This window comes from Sarcophilus harrisii, chromosome 4 (genome assembly GCF_902635505.1).
Source record: "Sarcophilus harrisii chromosome 4, mSarHar1.11, whole genome shotgun sequence".
Classification (NCBI taxonomy): domain Eukaryota; kingdom Metazoa; phylum Chordata; class Mammalia; order Dasyuromorphia; family Dasyuridae; genus Sarcophilus; species Sarcophilus harrisii.
The window spans coordinates 453,569,147-453,589,822 of NC_045429.1; the positions used below are offsets into that span (position 1 = coordinate 453,569,147).

At 55.1% G+C, this 20,676-nt stretch overlaps 1 protein-coding gene across 3 annotated transcripts in view; it reads right to left on the reverse strand.

Annotated features, from left to right (window-relative positions):
- The window catches only part of VPS8 (VPS8 subunit of CORVET complex), a 125,045-nt gene that overhangs the window by 40,609 nt on the left and 63,760 nt on the right, over positions 1–20,676 (reverse strand). For all 3 annotated transcript variants that reach the window (XM_031968080.1, XM_031968082.1, XM_031968081.1), the window contains 9 exons: positions 17,624–17,743; positions 16,973–17,029; positions 16,547–16,629; positions 15,785–15,869; positions 15,136–15,234; positions 13,261–13,350; positions 12,512–12,558; positions 3,699–3,846; positions 3,296–3,385 (listed from right to left, as the gene is read on the reverse strand). In XM_031968080.1, coding sequence (XP_031823940.1) covers positions 3,296–3,385; positions 3,699–3,846; positions 12,512–12,558; positions 13,261–13,350; positions 15,136–15,234; positions 15,785–15,869; positions 16,547–16,629; positions 16,973–17,029; positions 17,624–17,743 — 819 coding nt within the window. The remainder of the gene's footprint in view (positions 1–3,295; positions 3,386–3,698; positions 3,847–12,511; positions 12,559–13,260; positions 13,351–15,135; positions 15,235–15,784; positions 15,870–16,546; positions 16,630–16,972; positions 17,030–17,623; positions 17,744–20,676) is intronic.

The window sequence follows — 20,676 nt, forward strand, 5'->3', positions numbered from 1 at the left end:
TGTCACGGCACTGATGGCAGAAAGCAAAGTATCCAGGCCTTCATCAGTGGGAGAGCTCTCTATGCGCAGGACACAGCCTGAATATGGCTGGTAAATGAGTTGTACTAAGGCTTGCCTGAAGCTCAGAATGCTAACTGATCACCAAGGTCACTCTGTCAGAGACGGGATTTACACCCAGAACCTTCTGACTGCAGCCCCCCATTATCTAACACTGCCTCTCTTTGTCCAGGAGGCACCTGGATTATGGGAGAGCAGATCTCAAAAGGTTCAAGGACAGTCTAAACTAAAATTTTATGGGGTGAAGCAAGCCATGGAGAGAGGCAAATTCCTCAAGAACAGAATTCTGAAGGTACAAAGGGAAACCACCTGTGAGGAGCAGGAGGAGGAAAAGGACGTGTCCCAAGAGACTTAGGGAGAGGAAGAGGAAAAGCATCAGCAAAATCTGGGGTGTGTCCTCAGCTGGCTGCCTCTGCTCCCCTCTTCTGTAGCTCTCGGTAAGATCAGCGTGAAGTACGACCCTTTAAAAAGGGCTAATGAGCTGTGGTCTAACATCGTGCTGTAAGGAATGAAGAACGGATACTTTCAAAAAAGTCAGAAAAAACACGAACTGATGCAAAGTGAAGTGAGCAGAACCAGGAGAACATGGTACACAATCATAGCAATCCTGCAGGATGATGAGCTGTGAATGACTTAGTGATACAATGATCCAAGACAATCCCAAAAAATTTATGGTGGAAAATGCCATCTACTCTGGAGACAGCTCATGGACGCCGGACAAGGCAATCCTATTTGCTGGTAGTTTGCAAATCCACTCAGGGGGATCCTGGACTTGGTGCCTACGACTGACACACGGGGCTGGTTTTTTAGCCTTTTTAAAAAACAAACAAAAACCACCTTTCACTGGGAGAAAAAAAAGGTTCCAGAAAGGAGAGGATGGCAGGACAGCGAGGAGGGAAAGTGGCGGATGACGAAGAGACGGCCAAACTGCTCAACTCTGAAGAATGACCTCTGCTCTGTGAAGGATACGGCAAACATGGTGGCTGGGCGTGACTCCTAGTCTAGAGAAGGAGACAACAGGGACATAAACTGCCCTGGAGGACACAGACGAGGCAGTCTGAACTACATTCCTTGTCCCGATATGGCCGGCTGGTGTCTGGGCTGGGCCCGTTGGTGATCTCTGAACCACCATGGAGAATTGTAGGTTTTATACCTCCCAGAGAATGTGGGCCATGAGCGAGTCCGCCCGGCCCTGGGCGAGCCCCTGGGACATCTATTAAGGGACAGCCAGCAGATGTTTTGAAAAGGAAGCAGGATTCACAAAGCACCAGCGTGGCTGCTGGAAGACAGGTCGTGTTGGGTAAAGGAGGCTGTCGTTTTTGAAGATCATTTGCTTTTCCAACATGAGATGGGATTCTGAGCCCAGTAAACCAGAGGGAGGCTGCAGATAAGAGCTGACCTAAACTGCAGTTTGCAGAGTCTCTCACGCTGTTCTTGTGGAAAAGATGGGCAGATGTTGGCTTCCTGACGATGCTGTGAAGTGAGTGCAGAGCTGGCAGACTGGCTGCACCCCAAGAGCAGCCATCAGTGGAGGAAGGTCCCCACAGAGCACGCCAGGAGCCGAGCCTGTCTTTGCTTATGACTTAGAGAAAGTCACGGAAGGCGTGCTAACCAAGTTTTCGGCATCGCAGCAGGGAGGGAGAGCTGACGTGCTGGGGGACAAGGTCGGGATGCCAGAGGATCTTGATGGGCAAGACCTGGGGGAATATTCCACAAAGCACTCCACTTGGGTTCAAGGATACACTGTAAGTAGCTCTAGAATACCTGGTTAGAGAGAAGTGTCCCCACCCCATGTTTATTCTTACATGTTGGCCGAGGAATAATCTGGGGGCTTAGAGGAGCAGCAGGCACAGGATGTGGCTGATAAAAGTCAAAAAAATCAATGTGACCAAGACTTCTGGCTCACAGGATCCACAAGGTGAAGGACAAGATATTTTCTTTGACCCCCTATGACCTTCCAAGTTTGGAAGTTGTGTCCAAACTTGGACACAGCTGAATCTGCTTTATGGCTACTTCAGAATCCCTATTTTAGAGGGGCCACTCAGAGATTTTTCTGAATGTATGTGAAGAGACAAGGGGGAAAGCCTAAGTCAAGTACAAGTGATGATGAAAAAACAGGCCTGAAATATCGGGAATGGAATCTCCTGACACGCCAAGCACAGGTGAATCACTGGTTTGTTTCTGTTGGGAATATATCACACAGTGGGAGGGAATATCAGGGAGGAGAACACAGGAGGGATCCTGATTATGTCGAAGATTCACAAGGAAAGGAAAACAACCCCTTTGGTTGCTCAGGAAGAAGAGAATCTCTGGGAGAATGAGTGCAAAGACAAAGGGAGAGAAGGAAGGTGGGAGCTCGATTTCTTGGCTGGCACAAGGCAGGGCAGCTGGTGAAGCTTGTGGATGAGGGAGGCCTCCATCTCTGCATCCCCATCAGCCCCAGCGTTACATTCACACTGCTCACTTAATGGTAAATTTCTTACATTTCCTTTTAATTTCCCAAGTGATCTGGCTCAGTATAGTTCTGAGGTTAAGGTACCTCCCCAATGAGACACGGAAGCAATTTTTCTTTGTCTCCCTCTGTCTCTGTGTCTCTCCCTCTCTTTTTCTCTCTATATCTCTGTCTCTGTTTCTCTGTGGGTGTGTTATTCCTGAGAAATAAAAGCGAGCCTTTTGGACCTGGTGACTGCCCATTTATTCTCATCTATGGAGCCTCCAGCCACCATTGTGACCTTGGCAAGTGTGCGTGGACAGAAGAGTCCAGACCTCCTAGATGTGCATCTGAGTGACGCCATTTTGGCACCTGAGATCCGGCACTAAACAGTCTACAGGAAGACCTGGGGTACAGAATTCTTACTATCAGCCGCCTCCGTGCCCAAGGACCAGCTGGGCAGCCACGGGGAGATGGGATCACCATCAGAACGGCCACAGGGTGATGCAGGTTTCAGGCGCGACCCCTACGAGGGCCCGGAGGATGGCCAATCCCTGCTGCTGGAGGAGGGAGCCAAGCTGCTGAGACCCGGATCCCTGAAATCCTCAGAAGTAAGGCTCTCTGCTTAGCCTGACAATCCCACGGCCGGAGGGGATCTTGGGATCCACCTCCTTCCAACTGCACCTTATCCCTGCTGAGATGAGAGCCAATTCCAGCGGAAGACTGCTGGAGGCAGAGACTCTCACTCAGCTTGAGAATCTCATTTTAAAATATAATACAATGCACTCTCTCTGGATGTCAGCTTACCTCGAGCATTATTAAGAAAGCACCATGAACATCTCCTTTCTTCTCTAAGAGGTAGGCACATACTTCAAGAAGCTGGTACTTCTGGGTAATCTAAAAAGGGAAGATTCAAGCTTCCTTAGTTTTGTTTTTAAGTTGGGGATGTCTTCTTAACACCAGAGAAAATGAAAGTTATTAGGCTGGAAAACGAGAGCTCGGCTCCGCTGGCAGCCGATTCCTACAGCCCGGGGAATCTTTTTCATGCCCTCGACTTAAAAGACCTACAGTGAGACGTCTTCCCGGGCACCTCCCCGCGACCCCAGGAGAGGCTCCGGCTCTAGCTCAGGGATGAGGCCCCATGTCCTGTTTTCGGCTCCGGACCAGGCCAGGTCTTGGCTCGCAGCCCCCAACCGTGCTGGGGCCTTACCTGGATGGTCTCTTCCAGCCGGTAGGACTCTAGGACTTGCAGAGTGTCAATCACTTGGTGAGGGTTATACTGACACAGCAGCTCAATGAACTGCTCCGTGATGCAAGGGGACGCGTGCAGAGACTCTTGGTTAACGGAAACTCCTTCCCTGGAAAGAGAAGAACCACAGGACCACTGCAGTGGGACAGCGTGGACCGCGGCGGGGAGGGGGGGGGGGGGAGAAGGGCTGAAGGAACAAGCAGAAGCCCAGCGTCACAGTGGGACGGGGGGCCCTGGGACTGTGGGAAGCGGCCCAATGATACTGCAAGCTGGGAGCCGTGGCCAGCTGCCCTTCCCCGACTGCCTAAACCATGGCTGCCTCGGTTTGACCAGAAAGCAAGGTCATGTCTTTTAAATAGCACTTTACCCTTTTCAAAGTGATTTCTGCCCAACTATCCCAGAAAACAGATTTTTTTTAAGTTCGAGGCCTGTGATTTAGGAGGGCAGGAGGACAGTCACAAAGACTCGAGTTCAAATTCATCCATAAATGCTTGCAAGCTGTGTGATGTTGAGCAAATCACTTGACCTTTGTCTCCCTCAGTTCCCTCATTTGTAAAAGTTGTGACAGTTGCCCCACCCCTCCCACAGGATGAGAGGATCAAATGGGATAAAAGTCCAAGCTCTAGGTGAACTACTATGATTGTCATCAATAATGCGAATCAGGACAAGAAACACCTGATGTGGAGTGGAGGAATCCCTCGGCACTCACACACTCTGAGGAGGTGCAGGAAGGGGATGGGGGAACTCTGTGTGTGTGTGTGTGTGTGTGTGTGAGATCTGCCCCTCCTGCCCTCTGTGCCCCCTGACCCTGCCCTGGGCCCAACAGAGAAAGGCTGCAGGGGACAGCCTGTAAGGGGGGACCATGTAGGGCCAGCGTGGGGGGGAGAGGAGGGCTCCCCACCAAGGAAAGGGAAAGGGGCCAGCATTAAGGCAGATGGGCTCTCCCCTCCAGCACGAGGATGCCTTGGAGCACGAGGCCATAGAGCCCAGCTTTCTGTGCCTGAGGGTGAGCCGGGGAGAGGGGCCCTGGCCTGGTGCCGGTCCTGCCGTCCCTGGGGCCCCCGTCGATACCAAAGCAGCCCTGGAGCATCTGACACGCAGGACGGCGCAGACACTGACGGACCAAGCTCTTGATCCCTCTCCAAATATTAGTGACAAAACCATCCAGGAGAACCGGGGACATGAAGATGCCTCCTCTGAGCCCTCAGATGGATTTCGACGCCTTCACTTGTGGGGAGTCTGCCGGCCAACGACCTGAGACAAACTCATCCATTCAGCAAATGAGCTGTGGCCTCGCTGGATGTCCACCTGGCCGCCCTCCCCGGTCGTGGGCACTGGAACACTAAGCCACACTGGTCCCCCAAACCCATCCCTATCACCCCACCCTCCGTGGGCCATTTGTCCATTTTTTTTGTGGCCCCAAGTTCCACTAGAGTGAAGAAACTGCCCCGTGCCTTCTTCCCTTCCAGTCTCAGCCAGCTCTGGGGTCCTAGACAGCCACAGGCAAAAGAGGCAAGCCCCGGGCCCGGTCAGCTTCCCTCTGGCCAGCTGCCTCTACCACTGCCCTGTGCACACAGCAGGGCCCTTCACACCCATGTCATCTGTCCCTCAAGGAATCTCCATGTGAATAACGGCCTCACTATGAAGAAGAGGGGCTTCCTCTACCATAACTCTTGAGAATCACGGGTGAGGGTCCTCTGATGGCTGGAACCGCTCTGAAACAATGGCGTCTGCCTGGGTTTCCCTGGAAAAGGAGGCAGCTCCAGGCCGGTTCTGAAGGAAGGTGGCACAAGATCAGAACTCCACCTCAATCTGGGAGCATTTGCAGGACAGACAGTTGGTGCTGGATGAGAGGACTGAAACAAAGTCGCTCATCGTCCGCTCCTCACGGTTCTCAACGAGCCCGATCCACTCCCCTTCTGGGGTCACAGCTGTAGGGAGACAGGCCCTGAAAGACCCAGTGTCCTGATGGGCACAGCCAGGCTCCCCCAATCAACCATTTCTTAGGCACGTTTACTGCCACGCTAGGCACTGGAGCCTGGTCCAAACCTGTTGCTTTTCTCACAGCCCCTCGTTGCCCCTCGCTCATCGGGCAAGTGTCCGAGGAGAGGCTCCCAGCTCCTGGAGCCTAATTTCTGCGATTGGGCCCTTCTTGGCCATCCTTCTTCCCTCACTGCCAGTCTCGGCTCAGGCCCCGAGATTCTGTCCTCAGAGCATCAGGGACGCCCTTGACCCCTCTATATGCTCACCATTCGGAGTGAAAGCTCAGATACACGCTCCTGGCACAGAGATACACAACAAGGAAAAAAACAAATTGCTGCCGGCTCCAGTAAGTCAGCGCTTCATGAAAACCATAAGCTGCTTTTCTAGCTTTTTACTTAAAATCATGTTAATGTTACCACAAGGCTTGTAATCTTGTTCTAATTAAAAAAAAAAAAAAAAAAAAAAAAAACCCAAGCCTGGGTCCAATCCCTTAAAAATGGCCTGAAAAGAGATTCCTTATTACTGTTCTGTAAGAAATGACCAACAGGATGATTTCAGAAAGGCCTGGAGAGACTTACATGAACTGATGCTGAGTGAAATGAGCAGGACAGGAGATCATTATATACTTCAACAACAATACTATAGGATGACCAGTTCTGATGGATCAGGCCATCCTCAGCAACGAGATCAACCAAATCATTTCCAAAGGAGCAGTAATGAACTGAACTAGCTATACCCAGAAAAAGAACTCTGGGAGATGACTAAAAACCATTACATTAAATTCCCAATCCCTATATTTATGCCCACCTGCATTTTTGATTTCCTTCACAAGCTAATTGTATAATAATTCAGAGTCTGATTCTTTTTGTACAGCAAAATAATGTTTTGGTCATGTATACTTGTTGTGTATCTAAGTTATATTTTAATATATTTAACATCTACTGGTCATCCTGACATCTAGGGGAGGGGGTGGGGGGGGGTAAGAGGTGAAAAATTGGAACAAGAGGTTTGGCAATTGTTAATGCTGTAAAGTTACCCATATATATATCCTGTAAATAAAGGGCTATTAAAAAAAAAAAAAAAAAAAAAAAAAAAAAAAAAAAAAAAAAAAAAAAAAAAAAGAAAAGAGATTCCTCTTGCGAGTGGCAGACAGGGCCAACCAAAGCTGTATTAGATTGGATGATGGGTGCCCGGGACCCTGGTCTCAGGCAAACTCCTTGTGAAGCCGTCTACACCAACTTTGCACAGGCTGGCTTCAGCCTCGGTGCTCCCCAAAACTCCCTTCGTGTGATCCCCAGAGCGGGGCACTGTCCTCGGACCTCACACTGATCCCGTGCTCTCCCTGGGCATCAGGCTGCCCCCAAACCCTCTGTCTCACTTGTCTCTCCTGGGCTGCCCCCCGACTGTGGAGGGTCCTTGAGATTGTGTCCCAGGCCGCCTTCCCTTCTCCCTTTCTTTCTTCCCGTGGCCACAATCCTTCCAAAACTCCCACAAGGCACAGGGGCCTGTACACGCTCACTAACCTTCACCTGTCAGGCTCCCACTGGGGAACTGGGAGCTAACAGGAGGCCTGCCCCCGCCCCGTCTGCTCCAGGAGTCCAGGGAGCCTTCACTTCTCTTGACTTAGTATAATTGACCACCTCAGCAAAGTGATTTATCCCCTGGTGCTCATGAAAAAGAAATTATCCAGCTCCAATTACTCCCACAGTAGAGGTGTGGACGGACTTCATAAGCGAAGAGCAACAAGAGCTAATGACATTAAGAATGGAAAGAACCATTTGTCTTTGCGACTGAGCTCTATCGCTGCCCTCCAACCAGGGAATAAGGAAAACGCCGGGCAGGTCTCCAGGCACCAGGTGAGCTTCCGCCGTGGATGCCCCACTAGCGGAGGGCAGCGTTCCGCTGGGGAAGCTCGTCCCCGTGTGCACGCAGGCCTCCTGGAGCCCACTGGGGCAGCCATCTGGGGGAAGGAGAAGCTCCCGCTGTGCCCCTGGAGACTTCCTCTGCCAGTCCTCTGTCTGCTCAGCTTGAGAGGGGCCATCACTGGACAAAGAGATGGGCCCAGGACTGATGGGAGGATGAGACCAGCCAAGCCGGGCTCACCTTTGGAACAGCGATAACGTCCCAGGGACATCTGTGGCCCCAAGTCACAGAACAGCAGGACTTGTGATGTATGGCTGGTGGGGACATGAAGCACACAGAGAAAGTGCATCATATGGCCAACCAGTAATGGCTCCTCATCCTGTAATTCTCCCATTTTACAAATGAGGAAACTGAGGTCCAGAACGGGGAAACAGCCCAGGTTTTAAGCAGCCAAGCCAGGATTTGGGCCCAGGCTCTGAAGCTAGCATGCTTTCCCCTGTATCAGGCAAGGGCAGAGAAGGGGGCAAACAAGCCACATGTCAGGAATGAGAGATAATAGACAGGGTAGGGTTAGCTCAGAATGCAAAAATGAGCCCAAGAATGGAAAGGCCCCCAGCCCTTTGGGCAGCCTCTCCATGAAGAGTCTAAGGAAAATCATAGCCAAGATTTGTACAGTCCGAGGAAGTGACCAGATCTCCCCACGCCAGTGAGACCCGGCTTCATTCCTTCAACACGTTATACTGTAAGGCTGTACAAAGTACCCATAATGCACCAGGGTAGTTTCAGGGATGAACAGATACTAACCACTGGGGCATGCTGGGGGAGGAGGGAAGGAGGGTTAGAGCAAGAAAGACCGGACTGGAAGAAAGGCAGATGTAGAACCTTCAGGAAGGCCTGAAGGACATAGGCAAAGGCACGAGGGTGGGACACAATGTCCTGGATGGGGAGCAGATCTGGCTGGGATGGGGAGTGCAGGGAGCAAGCCGGGACTTGCCAGATGCAGAATGAGATGATGAATTTGTTAAATGGTATTTTTAAAATTATTGTTCGGTGGGGGAGGAGACAATAAAGGGGAGGGAAATCAGGGCACACGCAGTGAAGAAATCGAATTTTAAAAAGGTAACTCCAAAAGGCGTTTAACAGACTGTCTTTGTGGCTTTCAGGATACTGGGAAAAAAACCACTGAAACTCACCAAATTACCCATTTTTGGGGGAAGACCTAAAATGATGTAAAAGAACAGTAGAAAACCATTCATCAAAAGCCATCTGGGGCCCAGGTGTTATTCAGATAACCATCACTGGGCAGATTTAAATTCAGTGCCATACAAGGCGATACAGCACTGAAATCAAGCTTATCAACGCCTGGCATGGTGGGGAACAAAAAAGAATCATGTAAGTAAAGGGTAAATAAATAAGAAAAAACAGGTTTCCTTTAAAGACTTGTGCTTCCATCCGGGGCTTCAACATACACATTATTAGACTGAACAAATGCAAATTTAGTTTCTAACCAGGATATGCTTGTCTAAGATGCTGAAACAAGACTGGGGTAAGTGAAACCTGCCATCCTGACATTCAGAGGAAATGGGAAAGAGAGACCTGATTAATAGAAGGAAGATCGTCTTTGGAAAAGCACTTCAGGAAGCTGGTGGAGGCGAACCAAAAGCGTGGCTTCGTGGGATCTCAGGCTGTCTTTTGGTGCTCATGTAGGGATAGGCGAGGATATCACAAAGGAGAGGGCTGTAGCTCAAGTCCCTCTTGGAGAGGGCCGAGCATAGAAATCTGGTCAAGAACTACAAAATGAAGCAATACTGACCTTTACGTTTAGTGAATTCAATGAAAAAGTAGCCACATGGGATGATGGAGAGGGGAGGAAAGTGCTGGGCACGGCAAACAGTAGGTGGTGGGAAAGAGTGGAATGAGTTTCAAGGTCACGCCAAAGAGGGAAGATATTGAAAGAAAGGAAAAGATGAGGGCCCTGTTAATAATGACGACAGCTTTCACGTGGGCAAAGCCCTTTCCATATCCCATGTGAGGGTGTAGGAGACCACAAGCACCTCCGGACCAGGCTTGTGGTAACGAGTAAAGCACTGCAGAAGCCCTCAGGCCCTCCAGAGGCTGGTCATGAGCAAGAGAAGGGGGGGATGGATGGCAGAGCCCAGTCAAGAGCCGAAAGACCTCGAGGAAACCCTGTAACCCCAAGTGAAACGCTGTCTGGAAGAAATGGCAGAGAAGCCCTAGAAGGAGAAGGCCCAGAGGGGATGAGACCCACAGAGGACGGAAAAAGAAAACAGGGCACCTTGATGGGAGGATGAGAAGAGTGGGTTTTGGGAAGCAGCTGACAAAAGGTTGAAAAGACAAGGTGGGAGGGCAGAGTCGGGCAGGGGAGCTGAGGGTCTGAGGCCATTTCAAGCAGGGAGCTTGACCCCCACAAAATGGGGTCTGATCAGCCAGTGACCAAGAAGGCGGCAGGTTGGTGTGAGGATGACCTTACTTGTGGGCTGCACTTTCCCCAAAGCACCCTGGGAGCCAGGAGCCCAGAAGGCAGAGCTAGAAGGAGCCTTGGGAAGCACCTGGTCCCCAGCATCTCAGGATTCTGTAGGCCCTCTGGGTCCTTCACGGTGGCGATCCCCCTTGCCCTCCCATTCCCATTCAGCTGCCAGAGCGATTTCCTTGGAGCAGGTTTGACTGTGTACCTGCAGCCTCCTGACCCCCATGACCCTCCTACTCTAAGGGGTCCCTCCTGACTCTCATTGTCTCAAACTCTTCATTTCTATTCTTTGCATAAAATCCGTAACACATGTGATTTAGAGCACAGTACCACAAAGGGAACATCCACGGGCTGGGGGGTGCACACTCAGAAATGTAGATGCTGTCCCCCAAAAAGGTCTGGGGGGGCCTGCCTTGGACTCCCCCTCCCACAGGAAGGCCTGAGAGGCAATCGGGGCAGATCGAGCGGGCTGAGGCTGCTTTGATTCCTCCCCATCATCACAGTCCCAGGCCCCAGACAGCAAACACAAGAGTGAAGGACTCGAGCCTTATCTACCCTGTCTCCTCCCTAGGCCCAGAGCTCTGGAATTAGCCTTTGGCCCCTCGATTCCAGAAGGCACAAAAGGGAATGAGCGTCCTGAGCATCCTGAGCTTCCCAGCTGGAAAAGAAGCCGGCTCAGTCGCAGATGGAAAGCAGGCTGTTTCTCAAACCAAGGCGGCCCATCTTGTAGTGCGCCTTCCCAATAAGCCCTGGGAGCCCAAATGCAGACTCTGCGGGAGCCCAGTGTAGAATCAACCTCTGGAAACTCTATTTACCTCCATCAAATCCCTCGTTCCTGACCCCTCCCCATTCAACTGAACACAATGAAAAGGTCTTGGAAATGCAGCCCCCTCCCATCACCCTAAAGGCTAGAGCTCCAGTGGTGGCGGTGGGAGGAGACTGTGGCCGTTGGCCCTTCACTGGCACAGCCCCCTGTCCCCATCCTTCGAGCCACACAAAGGGTTTGGGGCTCTGGATGCAGACCCAGGGAGCCAAGCAGACCTTGGGGGCTGCTTTGGGGAGGAGCCACCCCAAGCCACAGAATGGCCAAAGATGCGAATCCTTTAGAATCTCCAATCAGGCAAGCAAGGAGCTCGGGAGGCTTCAGCAAGCCCCGGTCCTTCTGTGTGCAGTTGTCCCCCTAGTCTCTGTAGGTCGATTAATTCTCCGGCTCAATTCTTTGCATTAAGCAGGATAATTGGGGTAACTTGGCTGTGGCCCCCAAGAGACCAGCGGGAGAATTCAATCAGAGCCTCAGAGTCGCTTCCTGATGTTCCTTAAGGAAACACTGAGAAAACAAAGCCGAAAGCCTGGTCCCGAAAAGTGGGTGGCGGCCACTGGGGCAAACCAGGAAAGCGCAAGGATTCTGCCACCCTGGATCTGCCCCCCCACCCCTGTGCCCCCAGGCTGGCCCCAAGCCCAGAAGAGTTCTCAGAGGGTCTGGGGGCAGAAGGGGGTGAGAGGGGGAGCATCCTCAGTGGAAGGGAGGCCCTCAGAGCTCCCAAGGCCTGAGGAACGACCTGGATGGAGGCGAAGGGAAGTCTGGGGGCAGCAGGGCTCCTCCAGGCACAATTACCTGAGGATGCAATCCTGAGAGGACCCACGAGGAAGGGGAAAAAGGAGGCCCAGGAGCCTGCCCACAAGTGCTGGCTACAAAGGGGTGTGCCCAGTGAGCCCATGCCAAGGCCCCGTGCCCACGAGGAGGTGCAGGGGCTCTCAGGAGGAGGGTTTCAGGGGAACAGGGACCTGGCCAGGCCCAGGACCCAAGAACAAAGCCAGTCTTGCCTAAGTCACATGTTTAAATGGAAGTAACAGCAAAGCAAGGGCATCTCTGGAAGCCCCCATCCAATCCCTGCCTGCCTGTGACCTGATGGGAGATGGCTGGGAGGCACTGACACCCCCCCCCCCCAAGGGCACAGCGTCCCCAGGGACCTTCCCACTGGAAAGTTCACTTTCCAATACAGGCGACTCAGGGCCAACTCTCAGATGGCCCCGAGGAGGGAGCTGGCGCTGCCCGGGAAGGATTCCATCCCTGCTCCTCTGTCCAGGCCATTTACAATTGGGCCGGAGCAGGCGGTCAGAACTAGGTCTTTGAAATGCAGCCATTTGTGACAAGCTCAGAGGGCCCAGGGGAGGCTGGGGACGCTTCAGACAGTACTGGCCAAGGACCCAACCAGACTTGAACCCTGCCTCCTACCGCTCCCCCCTGCCCCACAGTGCCCGGCCAGGGGCAGGGCCCCTCTCTGAGGTGAGGGCATTCTACGGCAGGCAGCCACCCTGCTGAGTCAGGCCTTTGCAGGACACGGCTGCCAGGCGCCCCAGGGAAAAAATGCGCCCAAAGGTCGAGATGAAACCCTTGCTGGCTGGTCCACCCCTGTCTGAGGGAACCCCCCACACTCACCTTGGGTCAAGAAGGCTCCTCAGAAACTGGAAGAGCAGAAACGGGTTCTGAGGGGGAAACAAACAAAGGAGCATTAAAACCCAGTTAGTGGCCGGCGAAAGCTCCTGGAAGGTGCTGCCCTGAGGCTGGCACCCAGGCAGTGAGGGTCCCCTGGGGCTCCGGCCAGCTCCTGGGCCCTGGCTCCCAAGCCCTCTGAGGAAGGTTGGAAAGAAGGGGCCTCCCTGCCCTCCCTCCCCCCAGGAGAATCTGGTCAAATCTTTTTACCCCCAGTAGCATCCTCCCATCTCTTTGGGCTGAGGAGCCCACGACTATCTCAAATAGAGTTGTAGTCATCGACCCTGAAGAGAGCAAAGCCGTACCAGCGGTCCTGCCCATGGCACTGAAGGCCCTACAAACAGTGACCAAGGCCCTGCCCATGGGGACCAAGGCCGTCAGTAGAGACCAATGGATCTGATGGCCCCGTCTGCGGTGACCAACAAGACCTGCCCATGGGGACCAACAGCCTAGACAAGATGGCAGCGCTCAGACTGAGGGATCAGCTGAGTGCCTTCTGTCGGCTGAGCCGGCTTCCTCTCAGACAGAGGCCCTAACGTTGCCCAGGGGCTCTCCTGTCCCTGGGGGCCCTGAGGGGTTTTATCAGAAGGCACCAGCATCCAGTGGGGGTGTCCTGGGGGAGGCAGAAATCAGGACCTTCTCAGACTGATGGAGCCCCCTCCCACTTGCTCTTAGCCAGGTGTCTTTGTCCTTACCTGAAGTTTCTGGATGACCGCCTCAACTTGCCCGGAGAAATGGGTGGCCACCAGCTCTGCTGCTTTGCAGGGGTTCAGAGACACGAGCTCCTGGACAGAGAGAAAATGCTCCATGTGACGTTACGTTTTCCGGCTGAAAACAATCTGTCACAATCTGTGAGCTGACGTCAGGGGACAGCCAGAGACCCTTCAGGCCGCCCACCCTGGGAAGGAGAAGGCCAGAAATGGGCTCGGCCGGAGCCATGGAAGAAAGCAGAGGTGACTGGGGTCTGGGGAGGGGCTCCAGCTTGGGCTTTGCTGAGAATACTGGGCCCCTGAGCAGAAATCCAGGACAGGGGAGCCTGATGTTTAGGGCTGCCTGAGGGGGCAGGGAGCCCAGGCTGAATGAGGGGGCCCAAGTCCTTCCCCTCTCTAGGGGAAGCCACACAAAGCCCTGACATGATTGTCCGCACGGCTTCTGTCCCCTCGCAGCCATGGACCATTTGGCTAAATAAGCCCGAGCGGCATCGAATGACATTAAGAAACTCCAAGGTGAAAAAAAGTGCAGATGGAGGAGAAAACAAAAGAGCCGGTGAGCAGAAATAAGCAGCCGCCAAGAACAATTCCTGCTTCTCCAGCACCGGCTTTTTGCTGAGGAATTCGTTTTCTTGGTGATTAATTCACTGTGAGTCACTTCAGGCATAAAACAGAGGCCCCTCCTTCCCTGCAGGCTGCAGCCTCCACCCCGCGGCCCGTGGGGCAGAGAGCAGGGCCTGCGGCTCACAGAGGGCACCCCCGGGAGACAGAGGGCTGGGGGGGCACTCAAGGAGAAAAAGGGCGCGGCTTTCTGGCCGGGGCACGCGGCCTTTCTTGGGGATGCACCCCGGCTGAGGCCGGGGGGCTAACATTCAGAGTCTAGCCCAGAGAGGCAAGCCCGGAACTCGCCTGACCCGTCTGGGCCTCTGCTGACCCATAAGATGGGGCCCATAAATGTCCTAGGGCTCCTGGGCCAGTCAAACCGGAAACCACAGGCCTTGGCCCTCCCAAATCTCACCCCCTCCCCGTCACAGTCACAGTGGGGTTCGCAGCTCCCTGGGAGAGGCACCTGTTCTGAGAGGCAGCGGCCCGGCTCCTGCCGGGGCCAGAGCGGACGGGGTCTCGGTGGGCCCTTGTGCCCAGAGGCTCTTTCTGAACTAGGAAGGACGCTTTCTCTGCGCTCAGGCAGGCCCCTTTCTTGGAGCGAACACATAAAGGGGCCCAGGGTTCACCGGGCCGCGGACGCCCCCCGAGGCTGCTCACAAGCCTGTCCGGGTGCCTGTCTCAGCGCTGGGTTCTTGCTGAGACCTGGTACTTTCCCAAGGCATCGGGATTCACTCTGGGCCCTTCTGCTCTGAAGGAGAACCTGGTCCTCCTCAAATGTCTCCCAAGACGTCACCATCCCTGCCTGCCCCTGAGCGGGGGACGCTGAGGAGCCTCTGAAACGGCCTCGGGCAGCATGTGTCTAGCAGGGGCCAGAGCGGGCACCACAGACCCCCCGCTGCTCCCCTCGGGCCCTGCCCACTGCCAGCGCCCATGGTCCGGGAGGCCCAGCTCCCCCTGCGGGTGCCCAGGCTGGGGCAGGGAATGCTAGGAAAAGCTGGCCTTTGTGACTCCTCAGCAAGGTCAGAGAAACGGCCCAAAAACAAGGACGCCGTGGGGAGGGAGCGCTTCGGGCCTTTGGGTGGGCGCAGGTGGGCGTGACTTCCACCTCCATTCAGAGGTGCTCCAGAGGCCCAAAGGGGGCTGGGAGAGAAGCCTGCGGGTCGGGGCAGCCCAGAGGGAGGCGCAATTCTGGCCGCGTAAAGGACCAGGCACACTGGCGAGAGCGACAGCAAGTGGACGGGCCAGGGGCCTTACCTCAATGTGCTGCATGGCCTTTTGCCCCACGGACTGCTTCTCCTCGGGGCTGTGCCCGGGAATGGACAGGATGTTGTGGACGTAGTTGAACACCTCTTCCTGCAAGGCAGGAGGGGCCGGGCTGAGGCGCTCAGCTCCCCAGGCCCAAAAGGGATTCTGGAAGGGCAGACCTGACCGCAACGTCCCCCAAATGCTGGCCGCCCCCTCCCTCCCCTTCTTTTCTGGATTATCTGGGCCCTGCTCCAGCTCCGGCCTCCTTCCCCATCCTTGCCCGCCCCCCATCCCCCCTCCCCCCCCCCGCTCTCCATACAGGAATGGCCCACCTGGCCAGGGCAGTCTCAGGCCCGGGGCAGCGAGAGAGGCTTTCAGCACAAACAGCTTAGGGGACCCTGGCCAAGGGCCGGCCTCGGCTCGGCGCCTACCCTCTGCAGGGCTGCTAACCATGAGGAACCGCTCGGGCCACAGAAGGCGCTGAGACTGCATGGAGGTGATGGAGGAGCCTCCCCCCCCCCCCCACTAAGGAAACCTTGGCACCCAAAGCAGGGCGGGAGAGATGGAACGTGGGAACCGTGTTTGGGGAGCAGCTCGAGGCCCCCGGGGGTCCCGCCTGAAGGAGAGGGTCCTGCCCTCCCGGGAGGAGAAAGCTCACCTCTCTCAGGGGGTCCCGGAGGTAGCAGTCGATGATCTTGTCGTACTGGTGCTCTCGTTCATACATAAACTCACAAATTTGGTAGCTGAGGACAAGAAAACAAGCACGTGGCTCGAGCCACCTCAAGGGAGCCTGGGGTGGGGGTAGCAGCCGGGCAGGGCTCCTGACAAGGGGGGGGGCAGGACCTCGGCTAAGGCATCCGGGTCCCTCAGGGAGCCTCCGTTTGCCTGCCCCCTTGCTCCGTTTTGTTAGCAGCACGGCCCTGGGCATGCAGGGCCAGCCTAGGAGACCCGGGGTGCTGACAAAATGGCCAACAGTGAGTCAAAGGGGGAAGGAGATGGAAGTCTGGGCAGAGCTCAAGTGGGTCTCCAAGATCACAAGTTATAGATGAGTTGCTCAGTTATTTCAGCAAAGGGAGCCTCCATACCGGGAGCTCCCAGGGTAGCTCCTGAGAGGGACCATGGAATTTGTGGCAAAGGCCAAGAAAGAGGGGGACGCCTGGGAGCTGGAGGCTCTGAGTCCTGGGCTTGTGCAGAGGTGCCCGGGCCCTCGGCCCTACGGCTATGGGGGAGACTGGCAGCTTCCGGCTGCTCGGGCGTTCCTGCTCAAGGGTCTCCAGGCCCACGGCGTTCTTGGGGCTGTCCTGCTCTTCAACCAGCACCAACCAAGAACTGGCCAGCACCCAGAGGATGCCTTCAGGCCAGGGAACGGGCACTAAGGACGCTGGGCTATGGGGGCTAAGGCCGCCGGGGCGTGACTCACAACTCGGCTCTCTCGGCCATCCGGATGAGCCGGCTCTCCTCAAACTGCACAATCCCTCCGGCCTGGAGCAACTCGAGGAGGACCTGGAGACATTGCAGAAGACAGTGACCTGGCTGTCTTCCCTACCTGGGGGGCAGCCCCAGAAGGTTCTGGGTACCAGTTCTGGCCCTTGCTCCCTGTGGCGCTCTTAGACTCTCCTCTAAGTGCCGGGGCTCCCCCTCCTCCAGTCTCCCGTCTCCCCCCAAGGCTGCAGAGAGCTTGGCCCGGAGGCCTCAGGGCTCCGGCCCCTAAGTCTCTTAAATTCCGGGCTGACCTGGGTCCCCCCTGGGCCCGCCCCGCTCTGAGCGCCCTCAGCAAGGGCCAGGCTGTCTCGGTAACGCCACCTTACCCTGACGTCCGGGTGTGTGTGGGGGGACCCGGGCCTACCTGCTGCCTCTCCGAGTGTCGGGAGTCATCATCGGGGCTGCAGAGGAACTCGAGCACCTGCCCAGAGGAGAGACCTTGGCTGCGGCGACCCCTCCCCCTCCTGCTCTCGGCTCCCGGGCCCCAGACTCTCTCTTTAAATCCCGAGGGGCCGTCAGGCCGGAGCAGGCCCGACTCGTGCTGACAGCTTAATTTGTACCTGAGCCGTGTTTTGCCTGCAGTTTGGCAACATGCCGAGCGAGAGCTAAAAGGAGTGAGGGCTTCCTGAGTGGAACTGGCAGGTGCCACGATTCCTTCCCCGCTGAGCCGCTGAGAAACGTGCAAAGCGCCGGTCACGGCTCCCCCGGCCTGCTCAGGGCCGCGAGGGGCCCCAGGATGCAGCCCAACTGCTCTCCTCTTTCACCCTTTCTCCCCCGAGGGAGACTGAGCTTACTGGGCCTTTTGGGGCCTCTGAGGAGCTCGGGCCGGCACCACTGCATTATGGGGCAGCAGCCAGGAAGAAAGGCTCCCGTTCCCAGAGGCACCGTTTCCAATTCTGGGCCTGCTCGAGGGGGCCCAGGCTCGTTTGTCCTGTCCCTCGTCCCAGGGAGCAGTTCTGAAGGCCACGGGCAGGGGGCGCGCCAGGGCCGGCTCCTCTCGCTCAGACTCACGCACCTGGTCAAAAAGCGTCCTGTTCACGAAGAGCGTGTTGTCGGGCTTGGCGAGCTGCCGGGCCAGGAAGGTGAAGAGGCACCCGACTTGGGAAGGAGTAAAGTCGGAATTTTCCACCATGACCTGGGGAGGGAAAGGACCCCGGTGTGGCCGGCCCGGCACAATCCCCATGGCGGCGGGTCCGCGGCTGACCGCTGCGAGGAGCGGCCCAGGGGGCAGGGCTGCACCCGCCAAGTGCTTCAGCCCAGGATCCCGTGACCCAGAGAAGGCAGCCGGAGCCAGCGCGGCGGGACAGGGACCCAGAACGAGCAGCCCCTCGCCCCCACTCCGTGCACTAACTGGCTGAGGGCCCACACGCGCTCTCCCTTTGCCACCTTCCCAGGACGGCTCCCCCACGGGCGGCAGCTACAAGTGTCATGTGGGCCGCCATGTCTCATCTACTCACCAGTCTCTGCAGCCGTGGCCCAAAGGGCCCAGCCCCCGCCTTTTCCCACCAGTACCCTTGTCTCTCAGCAAGGGACATCGATGGAAGAGCCCCAACTTCATCCCAACTCGGCTCCTGGCTGGGGTGTCTGATGGCTTCTCTTCCCTTATTAAATGGCTGGTGACTCCCCGATGGAAGCCTGACACTGCTGGGCTTGGGGGGACATGGGGGAGAAGCCCTTGAGCATCTTTCTTGCCTTTCTAGCCCATTAAGGTGATTTAATGGGAAGTTCCAAGGATGCTTTGGTCCTGGGCCTGACCACTGACTAGCTACGTCCCTTTGGGCACTCAGCCTCCAAACCTTGGCTTTCTCACCATGAGGTGCTCACTCTGATGAGCCCCACGGTCCCTGCCAGCCAAGGGGCCTGGGATCGCTGGGAAGGCTAATACTTTGGCTACCTTTCTCCCCTCTGCTCTGGGGGTCCAAATGATGAGGAACAAGACTTGGGAGTTAAAGCCTGACTCTGCTGTTTCCTCCCAGCTAACTGGGCCAGTTCCTGGACCTCTCTGGCACACAAAGGCCTCTGAGCTCCCTCCCAGCTCTATCCCAGTGACCCTAGGTTCCAGGCTCAGTTCTAGGCCTCTGGCCGGGTTCCAGAGTCTTCCTGGCATTTTCATCTGTCCTCAAGGATGCAGGAAAACTATTAACAACCAACATCTTGAAGAGACTCAGAGGTTCTCCCCTTTTTTACTGAATTCCTTATTTTAAAAGGTTCCCTTTTCTTGAAGGAAATCACAATAATGAAATTTTATTGATTCTCATCTTGGTCATCTAGGGCAACTGGGGTTAAGTAGCTTGCTCAGGGTCATACAGACAGTAAGTGCCAAGTGTCTGAGGCTGGGTTTGAACTCAGGTCCTCCTGATTCCAAAGCCAATGCCCTAGCCACCGAACCACCTGACTGCCCCGAGTGCTCATGGCCAAGGCTTATCCTGACCTCTCTGTTGTGCTCAGAGATGATTCAGCCCCTTTTGGAACATCTAACCCAGAGCTGGGCACAGCTTTTCCCAGAGCTTCTTAGTCTTACACAAAGCCCTGAGTCTGCAGCCGGGACCTTCCCTGGGCCCTTTTTGGTTCTGGGCGGATCTGGTGATATTTGTGACCTCGGGTTCTGGACACATTATAATCATCAGAGCACTGAGGACTGAGATGGAAAATGGTGGCAATTTTACAGCTAAGCCCAAGTCAGAGATACCCGGCTGGCAGATTTGAGACAGCTGGAGTTTGAAATGGCCCTGATTAGCTGGAAAAAAAGGTCAGTGTGAATAGCCAATCAGGGCAAACTCCTCACCACACTGGGAAGCCGGAGCGCCCTGCTCAGCAGTGTTCCCATGATAGCGTGCCCAGGGGAGAACCACCAGCGGTGAGCTATCCTGGGAGATGCTGCTGCTTTACCCCGGCGAGGAGCCTCCGCCCCCGGCATCCCCCGATGGGCACTGACTGCACCCCGGGCACAGAGCTCAGAGGTCAGCTCCGCACAGCAGAGCTCCTGGGCTACAGACAGAAACTACCTTGCCCCAGAAGGTAAACTAAAAAAAAGGAAGAAGAAGCCCTTAACACCCCCAATGCAGAGGCTTGCCCGGAGGCCCACCATGTACCATCTCATATACTCCACACAAGAGATTTCTGCCCAAAACAAGGGGCGGAAGCTCTGCCACCCAAGTGCAAATCCACCAGCCACGTCTCTCTAGGGCCTTTCTCAGGCCGGTGTCTTCCAGGCCGCCCCAAACCTGTGCTCCCCTCTGGCCGAGTTCTTCCTGCTCTCCCCGGGGCTCCTGCCTCCCAATAACCTTGTATTTCTTTCTGCATCCGTTCTTATGTATAAATGAACGTGAGGCTCCTTTTCTGCACTGCCGAGGTCCAGCACGGGGCAGGCCACACCACAGGTGCTTAATGATGCTTGTGGACCGATGATGTGGCTTTGGGAAATAGCACCAGGGTCACAGGGCCTGGATTCTAATCCGGTTCTGCCATTTCCTAGCATACGAATCTGGGTCTATCATTTAATTCAAGACTCTGTTTTCTTATCTGCAGAATGGGCAGATGATTCCTGGCTCAGCTACTCAATAACAGCTGGCATCTAGAACAAAATGCTCTACCGATATGATCTCTTTTCATCTTCACAGCAACTTTAGGAAGTGAGTGCTGTCATAGCCCCCTTTTACAGAGGAGAAAACTGAGGCAGACAGAGATTAAGTAACCTGTCCAGGTTCCCTAGCTGGTGTGGCCAGATCTGAACTGTCTTTCTGAGCCAGCTGCCTATAAATGAGAAAATGCTTTTAGGAAGCCCTTTGAAAATGGAAAATCTGCGTGGCCAAACTAAGGCATTCTGAGGTTAACGTGGAAGGCTGGGGCTCTTCACATGGTTGGGCTCAAGCAGACAGAAAATTCATCCCCGTATACAAAACCACCTCTGGCTCTTCTGGATGTGGAGGGAAGTTCACTCTATAGCCAAGGGCTACCGGCTTCTAGGGATTAACAAAGGCCTGGCTGGAACTCAGCAGATGGGGGTAAAGAAAGGAAATTATCTGTGCGGTGACTAGAACAACAGCTTGAGTCTCAGAATAGCTTTTC